The sequence below is a fragment of the Gastrolobium bilobum genome, unplaced genomic scaffold, assembly GCF_033153095.1.
Source record: "Gastrolobium bilobum isolate Gb01-03AN ecotype WA unplaced genomic scaffold, APGP_CSIRO_Gbil_v1 utg14556, whole genome shotgun sequence".
In the NCBI taxonomy this organism is placed as follows: domain Eukaryota; kingdom Viridiplantae; phylum Streptophyta; class Magnoliopsida; order Fabales; family Fabaceae; genus Gastrolobium; species Gastrolobium bilobum.
The window spans coordinates 35196-48027 of NW_026898782.1; the positions used below are offsets into that span (position 1 = coordinate 35196).

The 12832-nt window shown below is 32.4% G+C and overlaps 1 protein-coding gene across 4 annotated transcripts; it reads right to left on the minus strand.

The window, feature by feature from the left end:
• Positions 1 to 1935: 1935 nt before the first annotated feature.
• On the minus strand, positions 1936 to 7909 carry LOC133284117 (protein Brevis radix-like 4). 4 transcript variants are annotated; one of them, XM_061481100.1, is made up of 6 exons: positions 7761 to 7850; positions 7006 to 7651; positions 3949 to 4084; positions 3017 to 3417; positions 2226 to 2316; positions 1936 to 2135 (listed from the first exon to the last, which is right to left on the minus strand). In XM_061481100.1, the coding sequence occupies exons 2-5, from the start codon at positions 7467 to 7469 to the stop codon at positions 2238 to 2240; spliced, it is 1080 nt and encodes a 359-aa protein (XP_061337084.1). In that variant the 5' UTR covers positions 7470 to 7651; positions 7761 to 7850; the 3' UTR covers positions 1936 to 2135; positions 2226 to 2237. The 4 variants fall into 4 exon arrangements, with proteins under 4 accessions (XP_061337084.1, XP_061337083.1, XP_061337085.1 ...); XM_061481099.1 differs by having other exon boundaries at positions 1936 to 2316; positions 7790 to 7909; XM_061481101.1 differs by having other exon boundaries at positions 1936 to 2316; positions 3023 to 3417.
• Between the last annotated feature and the right edge of the window lie 4923 nt (positions 7910 to 12832).

The following is a 12832-nucleotide window of genomic DNA, read 5'->3' on the forward strand; positions in this document are numbered from 1 at the left end:
ATTAAAATCCTAATTGAATATCCATGGACTTTTTTGTTCAAAAATAATCCATTAAAATCCTTTTAAATTCCAATCCAATACACTCCTCTAAATTTAATGAAGAGAGATCATTTGACTTTTTATTTTAATTATTAATTAAAATATGTAATTATATAAGAGTAAATCTTTAGACTTACTTCAATAGTATATTAATGAAGAAAGAGACTGAAAATTAAACATTAATTATTAGAAATATTTTAATTATTAACTCTAATAATTAATTTAAAATATTATTAAATATATGTTGTTCGTAATTTTTTTTTTCAATACTTGATATATAACTATTTAAGTTTAAACTTATAAAAAATATTCATCAAGAAAATATAAATATAATTTTGCTTAGCAAAGCGACAGGTCAACCAGTCAACCAGCCTATGGGACAGGTTGGGTTGTATATTTTAACTTGTCAACCCAACACAACCCGCCTCGTATGTAGGCGGGTCAAAACGGAGGGTAGGACAGTTCAATTCAGTTATCATTTTTATTTTTAAAAAAAATGTTAAGTTTTAGATGATGACTTGATTTTTTTTTTAAATACATAGATGATGACTTTATTAATTTGTGCTAATGATTGTGACATAAAATTTTCTTTTAGGGTCATAATGCTATTGTTTCATTAGGGATGTTATTTTTTATTCACTTTTGATTTAGTAAAAAAAGATATTAACAAAAAAAAAATCAAGTCTGTTTTTGAATTTTAATGCTGGTATTGATACAAATCAAACCAGATGCTTATGAAATTCTAGTTACAAGATGCAATGATATATTCATTTGCATATATTTACATGGATATGTCATTTTTTTTGTTATATAATAACACTAAAATTATTAATAAATCTTAAATCATAACTTATGTAACTATATTAAATGAAATATTTGGCTTAAACCATTATTTTCTCGTTGGTTATTGCTTGAGGCTTATTTCAAACTTCAAAGATATTTAGATATTAGATATTAGAAATAAAAAATTAATATTAAATATATTTATTTTTTTCCTAATAGATTTATATTTTAGGCAAATTGACCCATTAACCTGCCTCAAAACAGGATTGGTTGATATTTCTAGCCTACTCAATAATTTTTTACGGGTTAAAAGTGGGCCGTGGAGCAAGTCAGCTTGACCCATTTTGCCAATTTGTTTTGGAAAATATAAAAATCATATTGTAAGAAGAAAAATCTGGTTATGTTACATATTATAACTATGTACTATAGGTAGTACATAGTTATAATATTAAAGTTATTTTTTTCTCCCCTCTATATCAGTCAACAACCTTATGAGGAGAGAATTTTTTTTTTAATATTATAACTATTATTACTCGTAGTATATAGTTATACTTTTTTGCAGGACCAAATTTCTTTAGTGCAACGTCACGGATTGAAACCCCATTTCTTTAATGAACAAAGATAATTAGATTAAAAAAATCTATTTGTTAATTTAAAAAATAAAACTATATCGTTAAATAATTTATTTTGAATTATATGAAAGAGAAGGTTATATTTACAAATTTTTTGTTTACAAACTCTTACAAATTTTTAATCAAGAGTGTATGACCGGTCATACTTAGTGTAATTTGTAAAAAAAATTGTAAACGCATCCTTCTCTTCTATTCATTATTCTCTTTTTCAGTTGCAGAAGGAAGACGAGATCTATGAAACTCGGGCATTACAGTGTCAGTGGACATGGTTGAAAGTGAAATAGAACGTGAATGAGGGTAGTTAAAGATGGCCATTATATATCACTAGTTATGAGCTTACAAGTTTTTCCTTCCATCGCACATGCAAGTTCATTTCTTTGCTCATCATAGCAGATATCTGAATGTAGACGCTGCAAGTTGGATGCTTAAGAAACAAAAAATAATGAGTAGATCCATTCTTTGTATCCAAATTGAACAGCTATATAATTTACACTCATTTCTTAGAAGTTTCAAGAAAACAGTTGCTCTTTTACTAATAGATGCTAAATTTACTTCCTACATCCAAGAGAAGAACCAGAATCGATCGCACGAAGATGAGACTCGAGCTTGCTAGGGTCTAGGGATGTATATATGGCCCAAAAAGGTAGAGGTACAAGTAGCACCGTTATGACATCTAATCGCCTATAACGAGGTTTTATATAGAAAAACAGAGATTAAACAAAATAATAAGCAACACCACCTCCACATTTTGTAAAGCACCAACAGCCATACCTTTGATAAATCTCACAAGTATTTTTCATGTATTCTGGCGCGGTTCTCTTCCCACCATAGTCTAGCATGCATCTCCCCAAATTTTTCTCGGCTGCACCACATATGAGGAAACACCAGAAATAAATTCTATATAGTTCTACATCAGAATACAATTAAAAAAGTAAACTCAAATTGCGCTTTTCCAATTTCCCATTCCTAGATTTATACAATGGTTATGAATCTGAGACTACTTGTAGGAGCACAATGACTAAACACAAAGCATCAGAGTAGCAATTTCAACTTTGAAGTCGCTTCTGGCTTAAAACTGAGTCTGGTCATATATATCCTAGGGATTTTTACTCTGCCTTTGGTACTGGGCTCCGCAGGCATAACAGAAGGGTACAGTGAGCAAACAACTAACATTGTCAAAGGCCATCGGTCCAAAACAATTAAGCTGAATCATGAAGCATGAACCATGCATGCTCATTTTAACTAGTATTTAAACTTTAATTTCATTGTTAAAAATGGGGGAGAATTGGGTCATAAAGCTTTATGTCGAAAATTATCAATTCTACTAAAAACTTTATGTGCTAGGTAGAGGCTCAGAAATGATGATTTTATATCTCTACATGGATGACTATTTCTAATAGTAGCTTGGGTATTGATGAACTACTAAGAACCTCCTAAATCCCAGGAATGATGTCTAAAACTTCAAGCCACATAACCTGTGGTGAGTTAAATCATCATATTTTTGGCATAAAGATGAACAGCCCAAGGGAATTTTCTAGCCATAAAAATGGTGGCAAGCGTACCTGAACCTGACTCGTTTGAGCTCCCTTTTGCCACCTGGCAGAGCTCTGATGGTAATGTAAACCCCAGGTTCATCCTGCTCAACCCATTCAGTCTCCAAGTCACTGGCATTGCTGATTGATAGGTCACAAGAGCGATCGGCTTCTCTAGATGAGCTACTTCTTATAGAAGCATCCATTGATGATATATCCGTCTTGGCAGCACTAATGGTGGACACCTTTGGGGTAGAGTTCATACCACTCAAGTCATAGTAATGCCGGGATTGCATTGATTGATGATCAAAGGAATCTGAGGATGAGTACCCCATTCCAATCCCTGCTGGACGGTATAAATTACGAGGTAGCTGTTCCCTAGTCAGTGGAGGTGTGACAGGGCTGTCTTCTACCGATTCACGCTTTGAACTCTGCTTTTCAACCCAGAAAAATTCACAAAACAAAAACAGTAAAAATAAGGTCAAAACTTTACTATTTTTATATAATGAATATACTTAATTTTATGGATTCAAACAATTTTAAATATTTTAAAGTATATTATCATTATTAAATATAAACTTTTCACATTGAGAAACTATTCATAGGCCTTGACCAAAGTGATTGCTATGATGAACTACAACTACTTGAATAAATACTGTTATTTGCACCACTGCCATCACATGTATGCATCTGCATACCAAATTACCAATAGCCTACATCACAAAATGATAAAAATACCAACAATCTAAAGATATGGGCAGTGATTATTTTTGAGTTTTAACCCAAGTGGTTGAAGTGAGTGAAGATTTAAATACAACTTATAAAAACTAAAATTGTAATTTATTTTTTTTTATGTATAGGAGAAAAATGGCAGAAATAAGTTTTGGCTCAAGGAGCATGCAGCTCCGATTACAAAATTGTGCGCGACACATGTCTAAGAGCTACCTAAATTCAGAATTTACCTCGTCTTCAGACCTTGGTGGAGTTGGAAGAGGGAAAGCTTGGCGGTTAAACCTTTGAACATTGTAAAGTTCCATGACCTTGTCATAGTTCTCTGCCCACCATCTTTGAGCTTGCCATTTGTTAAATATCTCGCGACTATATACATAAAAAATTAAACTATAATTCAATTCGTTACTCATCAGTCGTGGAAGTCATCATATCATATGTAAATGAGATGGAGCACTATGACGCGAAGCATCTGCATCTTGAAAAGAAACAAATGCAACCGTAATCTAAAACTAATGAAAATTATTTACCCCTGAAAAAAAAATTGAGAACTGAACGGTTCCTATTGTCTTATCCCTTTCTGTGTTCATTTTTTTTCTTTTGTTGCTGGATGTTAGGTAGAATGTTAAATAATAATATTCTTCAATATACGGAGTGGTCCGCGAGAGTCTAAGATTGAAACATCCAACAAATTAATTACAATTTGTTGCTATTAAAATTAGGGTTCGATGTTTTTTATGAAAATAAAATTATCCTTTACAAAAAAAATAATATTATCTCTTATACACATAAAAATATATAAAGCGCATAAAATGAGGATACGTAAACAAAAAAGGGGGAAAAAATACCCTTAATATTATGCTATTTTGATGACAAAATTTTTAGACGAATTTTAAATTTTTTGTGCTGTATGACACTCTTGTCAATTATGCTAGGTCACTCAAGTAGATGCTTTTTGACAAAGAATTCTCAGATGAATAATTAAAAGCAGAACCGGTCACTCAGTGCAGGAAATAAAGCTGTTCTAAGGCCAACACTGACCTTAAAGGTAGTTGTCTAAGCAATCGAAAGCAGGTGGGTCCAAACTTGATCACTAAACGCACCAAACAATGAAATGATTTTAGATTTTTCAGTAGGTTTTAATATTAGCTTACGACCGTGTCTTAAATATCTGAACTGAAATTCAGGGGGGAGAAATAGAGAAGGTGAAAATCATTTATGCATTGACCCACCCAGTGACCCACCAGCACCATATTGGTTGGGATTGTACCTCTCAAGTCACCAAGTAGGACCAAAATACACTAACGCCATTTTTGCTTTTATCCTAAGATAAAAGAAAGACAAATACGAAGTTTGGCAGAAAGAGTACAAGACTATAACCTATGTTATCTATATACAACTTTGTTAGGTCCCCACTTAGTAGAGGTTCACACTTTGTCTTGTATACAGTTCCAGAGTGGAAGATGATGGAAGCATTCCCCAGCAAATTGCAGATTTAGAGGAAGACAAAGTCACGAAGAATCAGGCATGAAGAAATTTGAATAGAAAGCAGCAGAGCTTCCTCCGACCAAACGACAAATCCCCAGTTTAAAGGATCCCAACGCAATTAACACTGGCCCACAACCACTTTCAAACCACAATAGTTTTGCTTTTGGACCCACTTTTTAGAATGCTTTTTGGCAAAGGCGTGAAAATACAGGGGAATGCGGGCCCCGCCTAAAACCCTTTCAGATTTTACAGAAGACGGTTCGTGTTAACCACTTTTGGCATTGGGAAATTGGACTTTGGATGCTTCAACAATAAGGGCTAGTGACGAGTAAGCTTAGCATAATTGATAATAGTGGTCAGAAAAGGCACGGCCTTCAAACCTGTTACCTCTTTTTTAATCCAAGTTCCTTTCTCACCAAAACAAAATAGGCACGGCTCTTTTCCAAAAAAATAAAAATAGACAAGGCTGTGTTAGCATTTTTGAAGAAATTATATATAGCTATTTATTCTGAGTTTTACCTTTTTAACCACCGAATCAGATGACACTAATCTATAAAATTTTAAAATTATCGGTAAGTATTTGTATATTGCAAGAATATTTCTCAATTAAGATAAAATTTAAAACTTAAATAAAAGAAAAATTTAAAATAAAAATATGCATTAACAAATATTTAAAACTATAAAAAATATTTATATCATCTGAAATAAGAAATTAAATTCAAATTTAAAATAATATTATAAAGGATTAAACCACTCTAAAGCGATACTCTAATTTAATATATAAGGGTGAATAGTTATATCAACTGAAATAAGAAATAGAAAGAAAATGTGACGTAGATTAAAAATTTAAATGAGAATCATTGATTTGATTTTGATTCAACAAATATAAAAATAATTGTAAGAGGTTATAAGGAAAAGGAGATTATAAATATAACATTTCTCTTTCTTATAATTGTGTATTTATCATATATTTTGGTGCTATATATTTTTATTTTAATCAATTGCAATCTATTATTTTTTTGGCAGTCCAACATTGCATTGTACATAAACTGTAAGGAACATAAAATTGCACTCTATTTTCGACATTATTATCATATTTACATTCAAATCAGTATTACATAAACATATTTTTTTTCCTAATATCAATTCATATAACAACCAAACTTCAGAAATTATTTTTTTCATTCTTTTAAAAATATTTTTTCTAGTATCTTCCTGTTAATTTTCTACTTTTGTTTGGTAAAATATATTTGTTTATAAATACTAAATGCAAATATGAATCTAGATCAAATTACATAATACTTTTCACCCTAATAAATCATATGTTCAAAACAATAAAAATAAAAAAATAAAGCCAATCATGCATGGAAACGAATCCCAAGCTCGGAGTTCCCAACTCATTTTCATTATTGCGATAAACTAAATAAAACAACACACAGAAACTCAAGGCGTTACCCCCCAAACAAACCACAAGCCTAAGAGGTAAGAACAAAGAAGGAAGAACCTACTACATAACCTACTAGTGCAAATCCAATCCAACTACATACAAAGCATAATATTTAAAAAAAAAAAAAATAAGAAGAACAAAAGAAAGTAACTACCGATAGTGATTTAGTGTCAATTATGAGAAATTGACAGTCCACCGTAGCTAAAAAGAAAGGCACCATTGTCATTATCACTAGGGCACTACATACACAGTCACCGTCTCTGAACTCTTAACTACGACTCAAAACGACATCGAAAGCAACGATACGACACACACACACACACACAGAGAGAGAGAGAGAGAGAGGTGTACGTACCTGAAGCGGATCCTCTTGAGATCGTTCCCGCCACGCGGAAGCGACACGAAGGTGATCAAAACGCCGGGCTCCACCTGCGCCACCCACTCCTTAGGCTCGTCATCTTCCATCAGCAGCACCACTCTCCGGCTGCTCCCGGTGGCTGAGCTCGGCGTCCCCTCCCCGCTGGAAATCCCCTTGAGCCTCGCCTCCATCTCCTTTCCCCAAGTCCTCGTCCTCCGGTACGACCGCCGGAACCGCTCCGAGTCCGCGTCAGACTCGGCGGCTCCGCTTCTGAGTCGACTCTGCGCCGCGCACGGGCTACAGTGCTTGTACGCCCCCGAAGCCTTCAACGCCATGTCCTTTATCTGACATGTGAGGGACTTCACAGCTTGGTTTTTCGCATTGTTGCTTGGGTCCGAATCGTCGACGTGACTCACCGAGTCCTCCCCGAGTTTCTTAGGACGTGCTATGCATGTAAGCATTTTTTTTTTTCCTATTTTTTTTTGAGATCGAGTTTGCGAAATGAAGAGGAAAAAAACAAGAGGAAGTAGAAGTAAGTTAAGCTTAGATGTTTCGAATTGGATTAGAATGCACGAAGACCGAGGAACGGGTACGATTAAACGCCATGCGCATCAGTGACTTCAATTACGAAATCAGAGATTCTCTGCACGAAACAGAAAAGGAAAAGAAGAAAAAAAAGAATTGAATATTAAAATGTTGCAGAGTGTGTTAGTTTATGAAAATAAATAAATAAATAATTGGACAAAAGTTACTTAAAATGAGAGATAGAAGAAAGAGGAACCATGTGCTGGGTCTCGGGGGTGATGGTTGATTCTGATGGTGGTGGAAGAAGGTGTTTTTCTTTTTGAGCTTTTTGGTTTTCGTAGGGAATGGCTATAATGTGAGAGGAGAGGATACTGTTGTGGAGTGTGGAATCTGCTTTTTTGTGTTGGGGGTCTTAACTTTTAACCGTAACCGGAGGTTGAGTTTCACGGTTGCCGTTTTTTCAAGTATTGGTTTCTATACTTGGAAAGTGTTGGGCCCGGCCCATATGACTCTAAAGATGAGACGGTTTAGTTAAAATTTGAGACTGCATAATAACCAATGGGCTCTGACTATATTGAGGGCCCACGGAAAATGAAAATAACGAGCTTATACATTATAGTAAAGATTTTACCTTTTATTTGGGTGACAGTAAAAATTTATCTTATTCATTTTTTAAATCTTCGTACTTTTTTTTACTAAAAAATAAATAAAAATGTTCGTACTTCTTAAATTAAATTAAAAACAAGTTATAAGTGACCAAAAATACAAAAAGAAAAGCTAAAAGCTGACTGTTATGTGTTAACCACCCCAAATAAAAATAAAAATAAAAATAAAAATTAAGCTCTACGCTAACCACTAAAGTAACATAAATCATTATAAAACTAGAGCGTGCATCGCATTCGCTTGTTACAACTTTACTAATTCCCTCAATTATTTTCTGCACACAGCCGCAACTTATATCAAAATCAGTTGTAGCTGATTCGAATATAAGGTTAGGCGCCGCCTCATGTTAAGAATAGCTCTCCTAATAATATTTTTTTTCAATCTCAGAATTTTAACTCGAGACTTGAGGATAAATTTCTTACCTCTTGAAATCAATAATTATTGATCATACAACTTTTCATATTGGATATACCACCTTTCTTTTATCACACGTCAGAGTAGATCATCCCCATGTTTCTTCTTTTTTTTTAGTTTAATTATTCCTCGTTAATCTATTAATATGGTAGTTCAACTTTTTCCAAAAAAATAATAACAAAATAGAATTTAAAAATACATCTTACTTCATCCAATATAAAAAGCACGTAAAAATGACTACTCTTTATTACGAAGTAATTACGGAAGTTACCTTAATTTGTGGGTTGTAACAAGAATGCTATTTATCAAGAACGTAAAATATGTAACAAATGGCAGTCACCATCTGTTTATATATATATATAACAAAGGGCCAGCCACCATCTGTTTTAACCTTCTTTCTTTTTTAAAAAAAAAAAGGAAGCATCATGATGCACCGGTGGTTATGTTTTCATGCGACGTTTCGCAACTAGATCGTCCGAAATAAATAAATAAATAAATATATATATATATATATATATGGAAAAAATATTTCTCAAGCAGTTTGAGATAAGTTTATCTCTGGTCATCTCAAAACTACGTCGTTTTATTTATTTATTTCCTTATATTAATTGATTCACCCTTGAATGGTTATGATTCACTTTTTCTCTCTCTTCCTTTATCACCATTGATCAATCTTTGTATTGTTATGATTTAGTAACCGGAGATAAAATTATCTCAAACAGCTTGAGAAATGTTAAACCCTATATACGACGTCGTTTTGGACGAAAATCATGGTGTTTTGTAATTTTAATTTATTTCAGGGTTATAATAGTCTTTATATTTATAATTTTTTAAGATTTCAATACCAAAACGACGTCGTTTTGGGAATTAATACAAATAATTTATCTGCATTAATTGCATAAATATTTTTTCCATATATATATATATATGTATATATATATATATATATACGGGAAAAACATTTCTCAAGCTGCTTGAGATAAATTTATCTCGGGCCACCCCAAAACTACGTCGTTTTGATTATTTATTTCCTTATATGTATTGATTCACCTTTGAATGGTTATGATTCCCATTTTCTCTCTCTTCTTTTATCACCATTGATCCATCTTTGTACGGTTATGATTTAACAACCGGATATAACTTTATCTCCGACAACTTGAGAAATGATAAGCCCTATATATATATATATATATATATATATATATATATATATATATATATATATATATATATATATATATATATATATATATATATATATATATACACCGGCGTCAAAGTTCAATTTTGACACCTTATCTGAGAGCCGTTAGATCAAAAAAAATTAACGACTCTAATTTGCAAGCATGTGACACCATTGATTTTTTTTATCTAACTGCTCTCAGATGAGGTGTCAAAATTGAAATTTGACACCGGTGTCAAAAGATCCTACCTCTATATATATATAAACCTATACGACTCAAACATTAAAATTGTATATAATATTAATGGGTTTATTTTTTCTAAAGTTACTTTAGATAACTTTATCTAATGTTCATCGAAACGACGTCGTTTTGGGACGGAAATCATGTTGTTTTTGTAATTTTAATTTATTTTAGGGTTATAATAGCATTTATCATTGTAATTTTTTAATTTTTCAACTCCAAAACGACGTTGTTTCGATGAACATTAGACAAAGTTGTCTAAAGTAACATCGGAAACTTTTTTCCCAATATTAATCTAATGTTTCTCAATTACACATGAAAAATATAATTACTAAAACCATCTAAATTAATGTTAAATTTTTTTGTTAAACCTAATTATTCTTATATAAATCACATATTTATGATGAAAATCCTAACTTATTATAAATAAACCGTAGAAATAAGAACAAAAAATGTTTGTCTGCCAAAAAAAGAACAAAAAATGTTTAGAAGTGGGTTTTAAGAAATTGATTTCTAAATAGGTAATTTAAAAAACAAAACAATTAACAAGGCAATAAATTAGTTCATAAGGAGCCAAAAGTATGTTGAGAAGTCGATTCCTAGGTAATTATCTTCTCATGACATAACACTCGAAATTGTGGCATACTTAAGTAAATAACTTTAGCATAACTATAATATGATAAATAATAAAAAAATAGCATTTTCTAATATAAAAAAGCCAAACATGTGACCTAACAAAAATTATTATTCCATATACATTGAGATTTGAGCTGCAGTCTTTTTATAGTATTTGACTCTGGAGGAACCAAATAATAGTAGCATAGTTGGCACATGGGAGCTGAACAAGTAAGGGTAAGAGTATGTGTTTGATCATCTTCAGTACTATATTTGGAAGAGGTCTAAAGCCTTAATCATAAACTCGTCCCAAACTCCGCATTAGTTCATAAAGAACCTATGGAATTACTGGGGGATAATCTCAAAAAAAAAAAACACTTTGAAGGGACCTTTTTATTTATTTTTTGAATTTTGTTATTTTATCTCCTTAAAAATTAAAAATAAGATTGCATATCTTAATTACTTAAGAAGAGTACTAAATAATTTTAAAAATTTTAAGAAAATAAATATTTATGCTTTTCATTAAAGAATCTTCAATTTCTTCATATATGTCCAAACAACACGCATTAAGAAAATGCAAGAAATGTGATGAATGGTTTGGCTAGTCTGCATGAGATTATAGGTTCTAATCTCACTGCAATTATTGTATAAAAAAAATGCAAAAATAAATGTAGCCAATGCACATATAAGAGATAGAGTATCCTGGTTATATTAGAGAATTTCCCCATGGCCCATGTTAGACTTTCCTAACTCGCAAAAGTAGGTTGTGTACGTAAGTTCTAAAATATCTTTATGATCTAATCATGCTTATATACAATCAGAAGCAATTAGATCTAATGCGAAAAAATTAATTGTCATAAAGACCTTCCGCCATTGCTATTATTGGTTGCTCCGAAGATGAGTTATAGTTGTTCGTGAGTCAAGTAATCAGTGAGTGTCCGTGAGCACTTTATGAGTCTTCCAAGCTCTAGATCTCAGACACAGATGATGTACAATATAAATTCAAGAGTGAGCTTAGGGACCCCAAAGTCTAAAGTCACACCATATATAGACCCTAACCATCAAGGTGTCTGTTATTAGTGGTATGCAAAAAATATGGGATGTTGGGATTTTTTGACTATTAGTGGAAGACTATTGATGAGAAGATGTGGACCATATTTGTGACTTATTCTCAATTTGTCACCGAGAATAAAGGCACACTTATACTCTTCCACTTGGTCCACATATCTCGTCATATACTATAGTGAGAAATAAAATACATGAATTATGGCGATAGTTCCTCTAATATGTATGAGTAGTATCTTCCATGTATTACACTACATAATATTTCTCAAGCCCATACAACTTAATGAATAAACTCAATGCTGTTTTATTCTAGGTCCAAACTTAATTGATGTTTCTCGGAATAAATAACTGTAGATGCGCATAAACTGAATGAAAAATATCACAAATAGAGTTTCATAATATCATTCTAATAATGAAAATCACATATAGGAACCAAGTCCCATCCTTTCCACATGATCCTTAAATTTAAATGGTGGCTGACCTTAGTTAAAGGATCAACAATCATTAATTCAGTGCTAATGTGTTCAATAACCATTGTATTATTTTTAACACGCTCTCTTATGGCTAGATATTTAATGTCGATGTGCTTGCTTCGACTATCACTTTTGTTATTCTTAGCCATAAAAATAGTAGCTGAATTATCATAATATATTCTTAATGACCTAGATATAGAATTCATAACTCTAAGGCCAGAAATGAAGCTCCTTATCCATACACCATGTGAGGTAGCCTCAAAACAAGAAACGAACTTAGCCTCCATATTGGAAGTAGCTGTCAAGGTTTGCCAAGCACTCCTCCAAGACAAAGCTCCATTGGCTAGCATAAAAATATATTCTGACGTCGATTTTCTCGAATTGACACAACCAACATAGTCTGAATCTGAGTAGCCAATCACTTCTAAGTTATCAGCCCATCTATACATAAGCATGTAGTCCTTAGTTCCTTGAGGGTATCTTATCACTTTCTTTCCTTGAGGGTATCGTTATCTTCTTGATGAACTTGTTGTTCAACTGGTTGATCAATAATTTCTTCTTGTTCTTCATAAACAATTTGGTCTACTAGATTATCAGCAGGTAGTAGATCTTGAGTGACTAGTTGTACAACACCCATTTGAGCTG

Coding starts and splice junctions, on each gene's coding strand:
- LOC133284117 (XM_061481099.1), bottom strand. CDS start 7,469: ATGCTTACATGCATAGCACGTCCTAAGAAACTCGGGGAGGACTCGGTG. Junction 3,418..3,948: donor CACCAAGGTCTGAAGACGAG/GTAAATTCTGAA, acceptor GTTGAAAAGCAG/AGTTCAAAGCGTGAATCGGT. Junction 2,317..3,016: donor CTCAAACGAGTCAGGTTCAG/GTACGCTTGCCA, acceptor TATGTGGTGCAG/CCGAGAAAAATTTGGGGAGA.